At 59.8% G+C, this 17,236-nt stretch overlaps 1 protein-coding gene across 1 annotated transcript in view; it reads left to right on the top strand.

Annotated features, from left to right (window-relative positions):
• The first annotated feature begins 12,156 nt into the window (after window positions 1–12,156).
• PDE9A (phosphodiesterase 9A) overlaps window positions 12,157–17,236 on the top strand; it is an 86,013-nt gene continuing 80,933 nt past the window's right edge. The window contains exon 1 of the mRNA XM_069472251.1: window positions 12,157–12,225. Within this exon, the coding sequence (XP_069328352.1) occupies window positions 12,157–12,225 (69 nt within the window). The remainder of the gene's footprint in view (window positions 12,226–17,236) is intronic.

Below are 17,236 nucleotides of genomic sequence, written 5' to 3'. Positions count from 1 at the left end.
CGTGGCATCTGTGCAGGCCCGGAGCCAACGCTCTGCAGGGAAGCGGCGCGATTGCCCGTGAATTTCACGGCTGAGAGTAACTCCGCAGTCACAGCCGGCACTCGGCCTCCACGTCAGGGAGCCACGGCCCGGGCCGAAGCAGGGCCCCACCCCGACTCCCCACGTGGAAACCACCACGTCAGACACCCCCACCCGCAGCTGCTCCCCACACATCAGCACGCACGGACGCTGGAACCCCACCTCTCAGGAGGACGGCAGAGGGTGGGCGCCACGGCCTCACTGCTGGAGTGGGAGGTGACAGGTACGCGCGGAGAGGCCGGACGGATCCACGTGGCGACGGATTAGGACTGAAGGTGCCGGTGAGAACACACATCTGACTCACCACGCACGCGGAGGCCACGTGTGGAAATACCTGCGGGTATGTGCACACACACACATGCCAGAACGTACACGCGTTTTCGGCTCTGTCAGCTGAGAGGGCCGGAGGCCACGACGCCCAGTCGCGACAAGCACAGCTGGCGTCCGGATCTCAGTTCCCAGCACCCTCTCCGGGAAAAGGAGCCGGGGTGCTTGGCGAAGTGGCGGACGCGAGGGTCGGGCAGGACATCCACAGATGAGCGGGGGCATCTGGTGGGGCCAGGGAGGGACGAAGTGCTCGAGAAAACAGAGAGACAAAAGCCGCAATGACGGGGGTGTCACGGGGCACAGGCCAGCTGCGGGAGCCCCGGCAGCCGAAGCCTGAGCAGTTGGAGCAGCAGGGTGAATACGGTAGCGTCCGATTATAACCCAAAGTGCAACATAAACACTCTGAGTCCCTGCCGGTGTAAGTGACTGAAGAGACACACCCAGCAAGAGAAGCGACAACTCTCAGAGCACAAGAATTCTAGGTGACTGATAGGGACACGCTGCCCTCGGAGGTGGGTGCGACCCACCCCCCAAGTGGGAGCTGTGCACAGTATCTTCCCTCCGCAGAAGATGGTACGGCGGCCGGGCGAGGGGGCTCACGCCTGTGGTCCAAGAACTCTGGGAGGCCGAGGCAGGAGGATCGATTGAGCCAGGAGTTTGAGACCAGCCTGGGGAATGACGAGACCCCATCTCTACAAAAAATGTTTAAAAAGTTAGCTGGGTGTGGCGGCGCACACCTGTAGTCCCAGCTACTCGGGAGGCTGAGGCACGAGGATCGCCAGAGTCCAGGAGTTGGAGGCTGCAGTGAGCTACGATGATGCCACGGCACTCCAGCCTGGGTGACAAAGCGAGACCTTGTCTCAAACAAACAAACAAACAAAGAGGACGGTACGGAAAGAGGGAGAAAAAAAGTAACTTCCCAGTGAAGAAAGTTGGCAAGCACAACCTCAGCCAGGTGACCAAGGTCAACATCAGCGGTGACAACTGTCCCATCGATAGCATGTGCCCTTACACGACATGACTACAGTGGCACTTACTCTGTGTGGTCTTCCTCCCTAAAGCCCATCCCCCAGTCTAATCATGAGGAAAACATCAGACAAACCCCAATGAAGGGACATCGTACAAAACAGCCGACCAGGACTCCTCAAAATGTGCAGTTCACCAAAAACAAGGAAGAACTCAGAAACTGTCACAGCCAAGAGGGGCCTAAGGAGACACGATGACTAAATGTCATGCAGGATCCTGAGACAGAGGAAGGACGTTGGGAAAAACTAAGGAAATCTGAAAAGCACATGGACTTTGGTTAATCGCAATGCATGGATATGGGTTTATGACGTTTACAAATGCACCTACTTGCGTCAGGTGGCAGCAAGGGAGACCGGCGTGGCGTCCGTGGGAGCCCGTGCACTATCTCTGCAACGTCTCTGCAGATCTAACTCAGTTCTAAAATGAAATTTTATTTAAAGAATAAACCTTATTAAACCTGGGACTCATGCGCACTCTTGCTCAGGCTGCGACCCGAGCGCCCAGCCCCTACGGAAATGACTCACGCGGGACCCCGTTCGACCCCTCGGCTTCTCTCCAGAACATTCTCATCAAGTTCCCAGGAAATTATTCTTTCTGCCAGGGCTGCAGGCTGGTAGGACGTGCGCTCTGGGCAGCCAGCCAGCAGCGACGCTGCCACGTGGGGAAGGCCCACTGGGGCGACGGGGAGAGAGAGAGTGAGTCTGAGTCCCGGTTGCACTCACATCTAAAGCCAGACCGGCCCCCGGACTGAGGAGCTGTGAGTCAAAACATCGCCTTTGCCTACGTTTATTTGAGTTGAGATTCCTTCACTTGCAGCTGAAAACTTTCTGACACGCGCCGACTCTAAGAAATGCTGCGCTGGTCTTGTGCTTTAGAAAGGAAGGGACTCCGGAGAGCCGTGTATTGTGTCATCAAATGAGCAACTGAAATTTGTACTGGGAACCTCGTAGATGGAAAGCTCGAGTCTATTAATGTCTGCTTCCGAAGCCCCGAGCTTTCCTGTGAGCAGTGGCCACGCGTCCTTGTTCTTGGCTCCTTGCTTGTGGCTGTGGTGGCTGAGGACCAGCTTGCCTTAAAACGGGAATTTAAAGCATCTACTCCTGCCGTTGTGCTTAAAGGGGGGAGCAGTAAATTCACACTAAAACAACAACGACAGCAACACCTGCACGTGTTTCAGAACCGCAGTGGCAGAGCTGCCCCTGCACAAATGTCAAGCAAGCGCGGCCTGGAAGGCAGCCTTGGGAAGGCTGGGCTGCCGGCTCGGCACCACCCTCTGAAGGCTGCGAGGAGCGATTTGGGAGGGAAGGCCACGCTGCACCCAGCGTGAGTCTCCGGCAAGATTTACGCTGCTTGGGGCCTCCCCCTCCCCACAGCTGGGCGCAGGGACTTGCAAGTGTCCCGGGAAACCACTGCTGGTTCCCTGGAGTGGGCAGAAATTTTCTGTAGAGTGTTCAGCTTGCTCTAAAGGGGCCTCTTCGGCAATTTGTAAACCTACGCTCCCGGCGGGGAGACGTTGCAACTGCCATGGCAACAGGCATCCGGTGCTTGTTAAACAGCTAGCGAAGCTCCCAGGGCTTTCGTGGATCATAACAGAAGGCGGCAGAGAGGGGCAAGGGGGACGAGCAAAGGCAGGATGAAAGCACCATGCATGGGGGCCAGAAGCTTCCACGCCATGTGCCAGCTCCTCCCCACAAAGGCCCGTTACCCCCTTTTTCAGAGAAGAAAACTGAGGCTTAGGAAGGGTAAGCAACTTATCCAGTGTGGCCCAGCAGGTAAGAGCTGGTCCAGACCCCAGCAAACCAGGCTGGACCCTCTGGCCCAGCCACCACACAGGCCTCCTTACGCAGGTGCCACCTGCATCTAAGTCAGCCCCGCCCACTCCCCAGCCTCCTGTCCTCTGATCACACCTGGAACAAAACCCTGAATCCTGCAAAAACCAGCCCACTCTGGTCCTCAGCTGCTTCTGCCTCCTCTCCACCTCGATGGCTCTCCTTTCGGCGTCTCCTCCTTCAGTTGCTTCCTGTCTCTGCTCAGGTGTCACCTCCTGCCTGATGCCTGCCCCACCACGATATCAAAACTAGCAGCCCCAGGAACTCTCTTGCCCCTCTCTCTGCTTGGTTTCCCCCTTTATAGCTCTTATCTCTGCCCTGGCATTATATTAGACATCTGTCTTTTTTATTGTCTATCCCCTCACCAAAATATAAGCCCCAGGTAGGTGTTTGTTGCCTGTCTCTCCACCAGAATATAAGTCTCAGGTTGGTAGAACTCTGCCTGTCTTATTTACTGATAGAGCTTTTTGCAAACCTCTGCTAGAGATAGTATTTGTCACATGGAGGGTGGAGGGGTGGGAGGACTTGCTTGTTTACTTATCCCCCGCCTCTGTCTGCCCATTTGCTCCTCAGGGCCAGGCCCAGCTGCATGTATCTTTTGCCCCAACTCCTGTTTCCAATTTCCAGCTTCTGAGCCAGCACCTGCCCCTGATCCGTGCTCCGTGAGTGTTTTTGCTATCTTCTGAATTTGGGCCCAGGCCTGAGGTCCTGCCAGACCTCCTCCTTCACACTTGGCCTATGAAGTTCTGGTCAGACATGAGCTCACGCTACCATGTGTCTGCAAATCCTTCTGATTTTCCCCACCCCCACCTCACTAACTTCTCAGTATAATAGATGCTTCTTTAACACACTCCAGCCTCTTCTGGTCGGGTGTCGAGGTAATGGTGAGAACGGGCCTGCCCCAGAGGCCAAAGCCCATCCTCCCAGGGCCACAGGAAGGGAAGGGACACTACAGTGATGTCCACAGGCTAGAAGGTGCCAGGAAAGTGATCGAGAGAGGACAAGAGGACAAGGCAGGAGGGGGAGATGCTCCTGGAGGTTGAGGGTCGTGGTGACAGCCATTCTCAGGCAGCTGTGACCCCAGCGAGTTGCAGGCACGAATGTCACCATGAGACCTGCTCCCTAACGCCCCACCCAAGGGACACCCAAGTGAGAGCACCGGGGCATCACCCGATCCGCATGGCCCGCAGACCCAAATTATTAATATTTAAATGAGCAAATACCTGCAACAACCCAACTTCTAAGAAAGAAAAAAAAGGAGCAGACTTTTCATACTTCTTCCTACTAAGATCTCATTTTTCTATCATCCTACAACTTGCAAAATACAATCCTACACGCGTGTTTGGGGAAGGGCACTTTGGGCCTATTGGCTTGTTTTTCAGGGCAGCGTAGAAGAAATGGGCCAATGGGAGCCCTGTGATCGCCCTGTGATCGCCCTGTGATCGCCGGCTGAGGGTCAGACCTGCGTGAACAAGCCCTGCGCTTCCGCACACGCAGACAGGGAGGGGCTCCAACAGGGCACTGCCGGCTCACCTGGGCAGGTAGCGCTTAAGAAATTAATCGCAAATTACAAGCAGCATAGCCAGAGTTTCTTTCACCAAACAAATACAAGTTCGGCCCCTAAAACTAGCATCCGATGTATTTTTGAAGCAACCCGAGGCACCCAAAATAAACGGGACACAGCCCTCTTCTGTAAGAAGCTTGCTATCAAGTTGGAATGACAGGGTCTACGGGTCTATGCAGTCAGGGCACAGCAAGTACAGTCTGCAGAATAGTTGGGCTCCGCGTCCTATTTCTGGAAGTGAGAGCCCAGTCTGCAGTTTGTGCCACGTAGGATGGCAGACACAACACCGTCAGGCCCGAGCACGGGGGTCATTTGGCTTCTCAGACCAGCCTCGACACCGACTTAGAACCCCGCGGCTGCTCGCGCGCCCACCTCGGGGCCCCCGGACACAGGGGCCGCTGAGCGCAGAGCCTCCAACGCTCGCCTCTCTCCCAGGACCGGCCTGAGAGGCCCAAACGGGAAGACGCCAGCCTGTGGGGTCGGCTCCTGCGGGAGGCCGTTTCCCACGCCACGGGAGGAAGTGATTCCCACAGGCCGAGGCTGGCCGGCAAGCTGGGCCTTCCTGTGGGGGATCTAGACCGCGCCCCCGGGCACCTCCACCCGCCCCGTCCGAGGGGCCCCTCCTCCATCCCACAGCTCCCACTGTGCGCCAGGCCCTGGGCTGGGGGACATTGTCCACCCAAGTAAACACCTGAGGCGAAAAACATCTCAGTGAATGGAGGTTCGCTAAGCCGAAGTTGGCGCCGGGGAAAAACACGCACCGCACACGAGCTGTTTCCTGGAGGAGAGGCCGAGCCCCTGCATTTGATGGCGACAGGGAAGGGAAGGGAAGGGGGGCTGATGAGGCAGAACTGTGGCCTCCTTGTGCGGCCCAGGAAATCCACGTCTCACAGGAAACAAGGAGAACCTTAGGCGAGAACGGAGAGGGAAGGAAGCGTCGCTCCATAGCGGACCCGGGCAGGTGGAAGGACGCCCAGCCTGTCTCCGGCTCTTACTCGTAAGACAAACCTGAAACTCGCTATTAGGTGGAATCAGCTGGTCTCAGTTTTAGGCGCTGGACACGGGGACCATGTGCACGTCCTTGCCTGTGGGGCCTGTGGGGAATTTCCCCACCGGATGATCTGTGGGGCCGGCTCTTTGCAGGTCTTTACCTTCTCTTTGGCAGAGGGAGTCGGGGGTGGGGTGGCCCCGAGACTTCGATCTCCTTCCGCAAAGCGCAGGCGCCAGCCGGTTCTCCCAGGCACCTGCAGAAGCTGCCTCGTCCGTTTCATGAACTAAACACCAAAGCTCAGTGAGGACGTGTCCAGGCCACGGTAAGGACCACAGAGGCCTGCAGGGGTCTCGGGCCAGTGAGGAGCCCGTCACCTGCTCCAGGGATCCGGGAGTGCAGGGAGGATGTGACTGTGTAGGTGACTCCTTCATGGGTCCTAAAGAATGAGGTGACCAAGGGGAGGAGAGATTTAGGGACATTCCTCGGGGAAGAAACAAGCCACAAAGTCAAGGACATGACGGGGGAGTATCTGGTGCCTTGCGGGGGTGGGGCAGAAGCCAGAGGACCAGACATTAGAGGCCACAAACGCCACCCTGGAGGTCAGGGGAAGTCCCTAGAGAGGCCAAGCAGGGACATGACGGGCAGGTGAGCGTGAGAGGAAGACTCCCAGGAAGTGCACGAGGAAGGACGAGGGGACGCAAAGGCACGTGGTGTCCATGGCAGGGGAGCAAGGGTGGCCAGTGGGGGCCACCTCACAACTTGTCCTCGGCCCACAGGCAACTGCAAATGACCTGCACGTCTGCCCCGGCCCGGGAGGCCACTTGGCCGCTCCGCCCCCGCGCGGGTCTGGTCTTCCCTGCCGGCCACGCCCGGGAAGGTGGCGCACGCTGCTTTGTGTGGCTAAGTTTTCAGCACTTCAACACTTCCGTTTTTCCTGATTTTACGGCAAAATTAACTTCAAAGCATTAGACAAATTTTTAAAAAATTAAGAAAATGCCTAGAATCCTACCACTCTAAACACAACCGCTTCCTAGTCCCATCCCGGGTCGGTTCAGCTCTGCCGGTGTTTACAAAGCTTGACGCCAGCAAGTACGCGCCCCCTAGCGGGCGGCTCTGTCCCCAGGGGGTCGCCAGTGCCTGGCGCGTGACACCGCTCAGCAAGTTGGCCTGCGAGCGAGTGGGGACGGCTGGGGCGCGAAGGCCCGCGCGGTTTCTGTGCGCCAGCAGCCACGCGTGAGCCTCTCCCTCGGGCTCCGCACAGTGTCACCGTCATCGTCCGTGCTGGTCCCTTCTGCAAATGTGCCGGCTTCCTCAGCTAGGCCTGATCTTGGGAAATCTAGGTCATTTCTTTCTTCTTTTTAAATTTTCTAGTACAAATAATACCTCCTTTCTGAGCTGGCAAGAACTCCAGATACCCACAGGAAACGTGGAACGGTTTTGATGGCTTAACCACGTGAAGCCGCATGGTGATGGTATCGTGAGTAAGGCTAGAAGACGAGCTGACTTGGAGAGAACACTGCAAAGTGCGCAGTAGCCAAGGGGCTGCCGTCCTCCACGCACCGGGGTCCGGGAAGGTCAGCGGCAGGACGAGGGGCAGACGGAATACGCGGGAATACGCACTCACGGGGCAGACGCCAGCCACGCGCCACGAGCAGCGTCTCGTCTCGCTTACAAACACAGAAACGAAAGTCAAAACGAGATTTTTCCCCTCTCTAGATTGGAAAAATAAACAGGATTAAACCTACCTTATTTGGCTGAAAGCGTGGCCCACGGAGCCTCTCGTTTTACAAAGGTGGGAGCATGATAAATTGGCACGACCATTTTGGAGGGCCACCTGGCAAAACCAAACACTTAACTGTGCCTTTACCCAGCACACAAAAGTGCGAAAAACACACTTTTAGCCACAAATCTTACTGTCAAAAATCCATCCTAAAGCATAACAGCACAGCCACCAAAGAGCACGCATGTGGAAACAGCAACGCCGTGGGGACCCAGTGCCCGCCAGAGTTCAAGTTCATCACATACATACAAAACAGTCTGCCTTCTCCCAGAGACCCACGGCGAACCTTTCAGAAGGTGAAGCGAAAGTGTCCATTTCGCTCCCCTCCCCTCAGGCTCCAGAGTCGAAGGACTCCGGTCCCCGGCAGCAAGGCCCCTCCCGGAGCCTGTCCGCAGCAAGCAGGCGCTAATTGCGTTTGGCTTGTTGCACAAATTGATTTTGTCCCTACCGCAACAAGAAGAGAAGGGGGAGGCAGCAACTGGAGTCTTTTCAGAATAGTCAGGAAAAATACCCGTTAGGCCTGAGCGAGAACAGGCTGGAGGGAACCCCCCGGGCACCAGCTCAGCAGCAGCCGCCATCCCCTGGCTCGGACCCGCCCGCCAGGCCGGCTGCTGGGAGCCGCTGGCCATGGGGGAGATGCTGCCTGGCCTGGCCACACCTCATGGCGCCTTCTTCTGCCTTTGGGCACACCCTCTAGTCGTTTCCCTCCTTCCCCGTCTCCCCGTCTCGGTGGAGGTGCTTACTCTGGGAGGCCAAGCCCTTCCCTTCTCCTCTGTGGCGTCATCTCACCCTTTCTTGCTGGGGACCCAGCGGCCAGCTCCTCACGCCGAGGTGGTGGCCTTGGCCCGGGGCCGGCTCAGCTCTTTCTGCTCTTCAATTTGGCTCTGATGCCTTAAGTAGAAATTCCTTTTTGGTGGGATTTTGGGGGGAATTAAAGAGTGAGCTCTGCATACAGGAATGAGCCTGTGTGCACCCTGGAAGGTGCCAGAAGAAACTGCAGTCCACACAGAGGCTGGGATGGAGGCTGGGGCTACTCCAGCTCGGGGGAGCCAGGCGCTCTGCACCTCCAGAATCTCCTGCCCTGGGGGACACGGGAAGAACCTCAGCTCTGAGGTCTGGGACAGTTGGAAACTTCCCTCCTGTCGTCCCCTGTGAGTGCGTGAACTCAGTCACCAGCTGGCAAAACACCCACAGCCCGAGCCGCAGAGCAAGGTGAGCTGGGCTGCTCGACTCCACCAGGGGTCCCCAGCCACTGGCAGAGCGGGAGGTTCGCTCCATTTTTATCTCGGTTCTGAGACACTGACTTACTGCACTCCTGGTGGCCAGGCCAGGAGCAGGAACGCAGGGTTAGGACGCTGGGAGCACCCCGGGCTGACGTGGTGGGCGGGGCAGGGGCTTCCGGAACCCACCCACAGAGGCCGTCCAGGACCAAGCAGGCGACTGCAGGCAGAGCAACACTGCACAGAGGGCGGGCGGGAAGGCAGTAGCAATGGCATCAACCTGGGAAACGAACAGGAGCAAAGACCCCAATGCCCCCCAACTTGGATGTGGAATCGACCGCTCCCCAGCACCGTGACGTCAGGGCTGTGTGTCCCTGGGGCTGGGGCTGGGATACCCCATAGCTGGTGAAACATCATTTCTGGGGGCATCTGTGAGGCTGTTTCCGGAAGAGATTAGCATTGGATTGTAGGGTGGGGGGGCACGGCCCATCCACTGAAGGCCTGAATAGAAGCAAAAGGTGGGGAGCAGGACTTTGTGCTGTGTCTTCCCGCCTCCCTGCTGGGGCCGGGATGCCCGTCCTCGCCTGCCCTGGACTGGGAGTCACACCATTAGCTCCCCCGTGCTCAGGCCTGCAGCCTTGGGCTGGGACCACACCAAGGTTTCCCTGGGTCTCCGGCCTGTGGGTGGCACATGGCAGGACTTCCCTGCATCCATCGCTGTGGGAGCCAACTCCTCGTCCCTGGTCTGTTCCTCCAAAGAGCCCCGACACCCACCATGGCTCAGACCTTCATGATGCTCCGCAAAGACAACTGCAGCCGCCGCCCGCTGGTCTCCTGTCTGGCCCAGGCCCCTGTCACCTCTGCGACCTCCCAGCTCACTGCAGCCCCCTCTGCCCACTCCTACTGCCACTCCAGCCACGTGGGCCTCCTGCATGAGGCAGCTTCCTGTGCTAGAAGGTTCTTCCCTCGGATACACATGGGCTCCTCCATCCTAACCTCCACCGGGTCTTTCCTTCTTGGTGACATTTTGCCTGGCCACTCTCTAAAACTCCAGCTCCCCCCACTCCACATTCTATGTCCCTTCCCAGCAGGGTTTTTCTTCTCTGCACTAGTCACCATCCAACACACCACACACTCTGTTCACTCATCTCATCTTGTCACCTCCCCCACTAAAACGCCAGTTCCCCTAGGCCAGGAGTTTGCTTATTTTGTTCACTACTGTGTCCCCAGTGCCCAGAGCGGCACCCAACACACCGCGACAACAGTCCTGTTAGGTGGAAGACCACTGTTCCACAGGGACTCGGGTAAATCGGGTTTTGCTCTTTGGGGCATGGTCTGTCTCCTGGGAATAGAGACGCTGAATGCAGTATGTTAACAGCAGTGACTGTGACTCTGAGTAGCAGCCAGTGGGGCCGATGGGGGCCAGCCTGCCCCGTGCTGGACGCGCAGGCACAGAGCCAGGCCCTCCAGCCCGCGGGAAACCGCCCTGCAGAACGACACTCTGCTTCCAGGGCACTCGGTCTTTCTGGGGCTCTGGGAGGACGTTGTTGGAGAGGACTAGGCCAGACCAGGACGAGGCATAGGGAACCAGCGGGCACCGACGGGCCATCTGCTGGTGAGAATCCCACGCCAGGCGGCACACGAAGCCCTGAGCGCAGTCTCCGGATTAGCCCAAATAGTGTTGGAACTATTAATTATAGGGCTCATTTCAGGTATTTGGGGACATGTTGTTACAATTGTGAGCCAGGTGGCCCGCTGGGACCACCCAACTGGATCTCCATCGCTTGACAGCCTCCAGGCTGCCCTCCTCTCATGCTCACTGGCTGGGAAAGCGAGCCTCATGGCGCCCACACGCTGACACGGCCCCTTCCCCGCGCTGGCGGCGTGGCAGCGGCTGGCAAGCTGGGGGGCGAGGCCATCTTTCTCCCAGCGCCTCTCCATGAGGGCAGGCGGGGGACACGAATTGACAAGTGGGCTGGACTGTCAAAAGGCCGCGGATGACCACTGACTTCACCTGACAACCAGTCACCCCTGTGGACAGTTCTCACCTTCCCCAGGGCCCCAGCCCTGGCTGACGCTCCGCATGGCCCTGGAGGGTCTGTGCAGCCAGTGACTGTCCACCAGGTGGAGACCCCGCTGGCCAGAGGGGGGACGGGAAATGCCCACCGGCCGTGGCGCTGGTTAGCGCTCTGCGTTGCCTGGCAGGGGGGGAGGAGCCTGCGTGCACCAGGCGCTCTCAGGCAGAACCCAGACACTTAACAGATGGAAAGCGCTGGCTTGGAATTCACTTCCAGCGAAACAATAAGCACATTCTCCGGCTGGTTTTGACACTCGCTCCCCAAAGCAGCGCACTGAGAGCCACTACAGCATTCACGAGCTCCCCCACAACTCCTGCCGCCTGTGGCCCAACAGGCCTGGGGGCGGCAAAGGAGCCCCGCCCGTTACCTGCAGGTCAACAGGCTGCCCTTACCCTGCTGACCCCTCCCGCTCTCCCCGCCCCCTGCAGCAATTAACAAAGGGGGCCAAGGAGACCAGAGCAGCCAATCCAGCAAACAGCGCGCCGCTGGGTAATCCTCGCTCCCCGCTACATAAAGGACAGAAATAAAATTGCCATTTCAGCTCCGGGCGCAGCTGGAAGAGGCTGACACCCCCGAGAATGTACAGAAAACTTAGGGGAAGGATGTGGATGAATGAAAAGGAAATTTTCCTATTTTCTATTCAAATGGGAGAGGAAGCCAGGGGGACGTTCCTGGAGCTAAGTGGGCTCGGGTCTGGAGCAGCCATGGCAACAGCTCGGGCCATTCTCAGCCCGCGTTGGCTGACGACTGGCTGACCACGTGGGAGGTGACCGCTGGGGCGAAGGGGTCGCTATGGATATCTGTCCAGAGGGCATCTGGAGACAGGCTGCCGACCTGGCCCTGTCCCCAAGGTGGCTGGAGTCAAAAGGAAGAAGGGGGTGTGCCTTAATGTGGGAAAGGCGGTGCGGGGAGAGAGCGGGGAGAGGGATAGGGAGGGAGGAGGAGGTGGGGGGAGGGAGGAGGGAAAGGGGAGGCGGAGGGAAGCCGACGGCAGGCGGGCGGCGGGAGGAGGAGCGCGAGCCGGAGCGGCGTGCGCTCGCGGAGCCGGAGCCCCAGCTCCAGAGAGGAGGAGGAGCAGGAGGCGGAGGCGGAGGCAGGCGGAGGAGGCGGAGGCGGCAGAGGGGAGGCGCGGCGGGGACCTGCGGCGCAGCGCCGCTCTGGTTGGCCGCCCGCCCCCGCCGCCCCCTGCGCTCGCGCTCCCGCCCTCCGGGCGGCTGGCGTCGGGAAAGTACAGTAAAAGTCCAAGTGCAGCGGCGGCGCAAGATGGGCTCCGGCTCCTCCAGCTACCGGCCCAAGGCCATCTACCTGGACATCGATGGGCGCATTCAGAAGGTACTCCTCCCCCCACCCCACCGCGGCCGCGCCTCGCTACGCCGAGCCGCGCCCGGGGCAGTGCGGGCCGGGGACAGCGCCCGCGGACACGGGGACAGCGCGGGCGAAGCGGGGGGCGGGGGCGCTGTCCGTGCGTCCGCGCAGCCCGGGGCCGGCCGAGGCCTCCGTGCGCTCCGCCAGCTCGGCCGGGCGGGGGGCTCTGCCGGGCGGGCTCCCCGCGCGCCGGCTTCCCGTGGGAAGGGGCGACTCGAAAGGGGGTGCATTTTTTCTATTTCATGGGCAGAGCTTTTCTTTTTAAAAAGATGTGGTTGGGCTGAGTTTTTACATTCAAAGGCTGGTCCATTAAGCCTTTAATTTCTGGTGGAACGACCTCCAGAGCAGACCCCCCCAGACCTGCGGGGCAGCCCCTGGGTCACCATCGGCTGCCTCCTGGCGGGAGGGGGCAGGTGCAGAGGGCGGGCGGCACAGCGGGGACTGCGCCCCCCGCGTCCTGGGCCCGCAGGTGGTCCGCCCAGACAACGGAGGGTCCGACTGCTGTGCTTCCCAGGGGCGCAGAGACTGGGGGCCCGTTGGTCCAATTCCGCAGAACACCTGCCCTCGGGCTGGGAAACAGGAAGTCCTCCGTGTTCCTAACCAGCTTGAGTGACACTGGAGAGGGCTTCAGAACAGACCCCCTTTGTTCGCCGCTCTTCCGCTTCTAAGCCCCCCCAGAGTGTCCCTGGACCCCTGCTTCTGATTGGCAGACAGGGACAATGAGGGAACTGGCTTGCAGAGGGGCTCTCCGTAGCTCCCCCTAAAGTCCCTGGGGGAAAGCCATTGTGAGGAAATTGCTCCCAGACCTCAGCTGGACGCGTCAGGAAGCCTGAGTGAGCCGCTGCTCCTCACCTTGCAGCCCAAGGAGCCCCGGGTGACTGGAACGGGAGAGGTGCCCCCGCCAGGCACAGAGCAGGTGCTGGCCAGGTTTGGGTCTGTCCTGTTCTCAGATGTGCACTCGGCCACCTTAGTGGATTTCAGCCAAAAAGCCACTCTCACCCCTCCTCAGTTTGGTCCCCATGAAATGGAAAGTACAGCCCTCCTCCCCCACTGCAGCCGCTTTGGCAGACACAGTTAAGAGTAGGAAGCGGTTTCCAGCACAGACGGTCAACCGTTTCATCAGTGTCAGGCAGTCGGTCAGCGGCAGAGGCACAGCTAGACCCAGGTCCCCTGACTTCCAGGACCAGGCACCTGAGACTACATGGAAACGTGACAGCTTCCCTTCCTCCCAGAGGAAGGAGCGGCCCTCCTTCGAGGGCCAGCGTACGCATGCACACACATACACACACACACACACACGCACATGCTCCAGTGTGCATACATCCACTCACAAACATGCATACACATGCACACCAACACAGGCATGCACAAACGTGTGCACACACAGCAACATACAAACACGTTTGTGCACACACAATCATGTGCACACATATGCACGCACATGTGAACATGAACATGTACTCATGCACACGGGCACATTTTTTCTTCCCCAGCAGGTGAGAATTTAGCAAAGACCTGACTTCTTTTTATATTTTTAAAGAGGCAAGTTGTCCCCAGGTCAACATTGGCAGGTCCCTCCTTAGAACTTCCCAAAGGTGTCCCAGGAGCAGCTCTCCTGGAAGTGGGCGAACACTGCAGGCGAGGCTGAGGGGGAGGTGAACCCTGGGTGTGGTGGGTGGGGCTGTCATTGTGGGCAGGGTATTTTCTCCCAGTTGACATGTCAAGGTTGGGGTGACCCCCAGGAAAGCAGCCCCGGGAGGATGGGCACCTGTGTTGAATGCTGGCTCCGCCACTTTCCGTGACCGTGAGCGAGTGGCGGGGCTGCCAGGCGCCTGCTGTAGAGAGGGACGGCAGCATCTGCTCTGCAGACCCTGAGAAGTGCAGGGGAGGGTGCGCACAGTGCCCGGAACACTGCGGAACACCCTGGGCGCTATTCGCTCTCTGCTCCATGAACGTCCTTTCTCTGGCACAAACAGGGAGCAGGCGACCATGGTTGTTGTGCCTTTGCTGCCCATGAGGTCCCCTACTTGTCCCTGCCCTGTCGCTGCCCTCTGCTCCGTGTTGCTGACGCCCTGGGCGCTCCTCCCTGCGCTTTCAGCCCTGGCGGAGAGCGAGGCTTTGGGGTTTCCAAGCCTGAGCTGGAGAGTGACAACCTCCCCCTCACCTCCCGGACTGCACCCAGCAGCGCTGTTGGGGCTCCCTGGGAGCACCCTCCACTGGGAGCACCCTCTGTAGCGCTGCCATCAGCCGCCATTCCCTTCTTAAAGTCCCAGGCACTGGGTAAACGCTGCAAGTTCTGGTGTGAGGGTGTGTGCTGTGCCCTGCCCTGTGTGGGTCATCGGTCCTGCCCTGTGTGGGTCATCGGTCCTACCCTGTGTGGGTCATCAGTCCTGCCCAAGGTGGGCCAGAGGCTCCTGCACTGTCTGTGCTCTTGGTCCCTCTAGTTTCCAACGCCGGCCACTCCAGCTTCCCCCTTAGAGGGCGGGAAGGAGGTGACATCCAAAGGGGGCACCTGCAGTGTCATCTGCTCCAGCAAAGCTTAGGGTGGAAGATCTGACGTTGTCTCAGGGGAGGCCCCAGGCTGGACGTACCTGTCTCGGCCGACCTGTAAAGGTGATCCTGTGGGCATTCCAGAGGATTCGGAGAAACCGTCGCTGCTATTTGCAGCCAGTTCAATGTGTTTTTTTTAACATGACGAAGACTCCAGACACACACAGGTGTCGCATCACCTGCCCAGCTTGTGCAGTGGGGCACCAGCCACGGGAATCGGGGGGGCTGCTGTCTCCATCCCTGGAGGTTGTGCAGCCAAAGCTTGCGGGGCTGGGGCGGCCTGTCTCCTGGGTGGGGTCCGAGTGGCGGAACGCTGGTGCCCCAGGGTCAGATAAACTGAGTCCCAGTCTCACCGCCTCCACTCCTGGTGTCAGTGACATCACCCCTCTGTGTCACTGCTGTCTCAGCTGTAAAATGGGCGTCGGCTGGTGTTGCTGTTGTAAGAGTTGGATGGGGTGGGGCAGATCTCCCAGTTAGCCACACGCATTTGTTGAGCGTCTGCCACGTGCTGAGTGCTGGGATCCAGTGTGAGCGTGACAGTCCCGGTGCGTGGCGAGCCCCACTGAGCAGTAGCTACCCAGGGACTGTCCGCTCTGGCCTGGGCGGGGTGCTGGGCCTGGCGCACCTACAGCAGGTGCTGTAGGGCTGGGCAGCAGGTGAGGAGGGCCCAGGGTGCCACCATGTGTGGGGCCTGGGGATCGGGGTTCCTTGCTCCGCGGAGATTGGCTTTGTCGGGGAGGAGCCCTTTGTGCAGACCCAGTGGCCACCAGGACGACCTGCTTAGGAGCTGCCGATTGGCCTGGGGACGGCTTCACCTGGCCAGCAGCACCCCACACACCTGTCTGGTAGTGTGCACCTCCACTTGCCGGGGCGCTGGGATCCCACTTCCTGGCAGCAGTGAAGCCCTCCCCACCCCGTGTCTGATCCCTCAGGCGAGCTGTTGGAGGAGGAGGGGGTGGGGGCTGGGGTCCCCAAGCCCAGAATAGAGACCTTTGCCCCAGAGGGCTGCTCTTCAGGTGTGGGCCCTCTTCAGGCGGGCTGCCTTTCTTCGCTCAGCCTCCCCTGGCCTCGACCCGCTCCTTCTGCCTGTGGGAAAGGGCGCCCCGCCGAGCCACCCACGGGATGACAGGGGCAGTACACTCGGCACTGGGGAGCTCGAGGGCTCCTGCCTGGTGGCACGTCTGGGCTCAGGTGTACCAACCTTCCGAATGAGACGAGAGAGGCCTCGGGGGCCCTTGGGCCTGGCCTTGGGGTTGGGTTTGGTGAGAAGCCACCTCTGGTCAAGACTGAACACCCCGGAGCCTCTGTTGGAGCCGCGGCCTTGGTCTCGCGGCTCCCTTGGGACAGTCCGCGCTCTTCCCGACCCCCTTGGCAACTGTGGGCTGCAGTGTGTTTGTCCCAGCCCCGCTCTGCAGCTGGAACCCAGGACTGAATGCGTAAACAGCCGCTGGAGTTTGCCAAGCTGTTTCTGCTCTGAGACAGGGAAGCCGATGAGAAGGGCCAGAAGGGTTGTGAGAGTGTCCGCAGGAGGCTCCTCCTAGTTCTCAAGGGTTGCGCCATGGTGGCTGCGCCCCGCCTGCCACTGCCCGCTTGGCCGGCCAGAGCCCAGGGCTCGGTCTCCCCAGTGCGGGGTGGGGGTGGGAGCCTGCCCACCTTCCACCCAGCTGGGTTCTACTGCAGCGCGGGCCCAAGGTCAGCCTTGCTGGGTCCCACAGGTGCTCCCCTTTGGCTCAGGCCCTCCGCCTCCCACTCAGAGACCTGGACTCTGCGCCCTCCCTCGGGCCCGCCTCTGGTTCCAGCCCCCGGAAGGCTCTCTCCCAGCTCCCCGCTTCTCCCCGCCCCTGCTCTGCTCGGGCCTTGCATCCCAAGGGCCCTCAGGCCCCTTCATTTCCTGCCTTGGCACACACGTGAGCTGCAGTTTCAGGCCGGCTCTTCAGGCCATCTCGTCTCCTGTTGTCAGGAGGGTGCAGCTGCCCCAGCCCTGTCCAGTGTCCACCTGGCAGGGCCTGAGTCTCGCCCTGGCTCCCGGGTGCGTTTCCAGCCGCCTGGAAGCTGCCTGCCCTGCGCTGGCCGAGTCGCACGCAAGTCTCCTTTCACCCCGGAAGGCGGGTGCCTGCTTTGCCCACACGCACCAGGCCCCGTCCCTGCTGCGTGGCCTCTGCTCACTCCTGCAGGGACACCCCACGGCTGGGCTCCCCCGTCTCCAGTCTCTTGGCTCTAGCACCACCAGCTACTCCTCACTGCCAGGTGCACGGCTGCTCTCCTTGGCCACCGTCCCCAGGTCCAGCATATCATTTGTCTTCCTGTTACGTGTTTATAACACAAGATATTTAAACAGACATGAAAAGGGTAATATAAGTTCACTGGACCAAGAGGAGCTGGAGAAAGAGGGTTCCCAGCACAAGGATGGAGGGGTGGTAGCCTCGGG

The sequence above is a fragment of the Eulemur rufifrons genome, chromosome 7, assembly GCF_041146395.1.
Source record: "Eulemur rufifrons isolate Redbay chromosome 7, OSU_ERuf_1, whole genome shotgun sequence".
NCBI classification, from domain to species: Eukaryota; Metazoa; Chordata; class Mammalia; order Primates; family Lemuridae; genus Eulemur; species Eulemur rufifrons.
The sequence above is the reverse complement of the archived record's forward strand: the minus strand, read 5'-3'. Positions and strand labels throughout refer to the sequence as shown.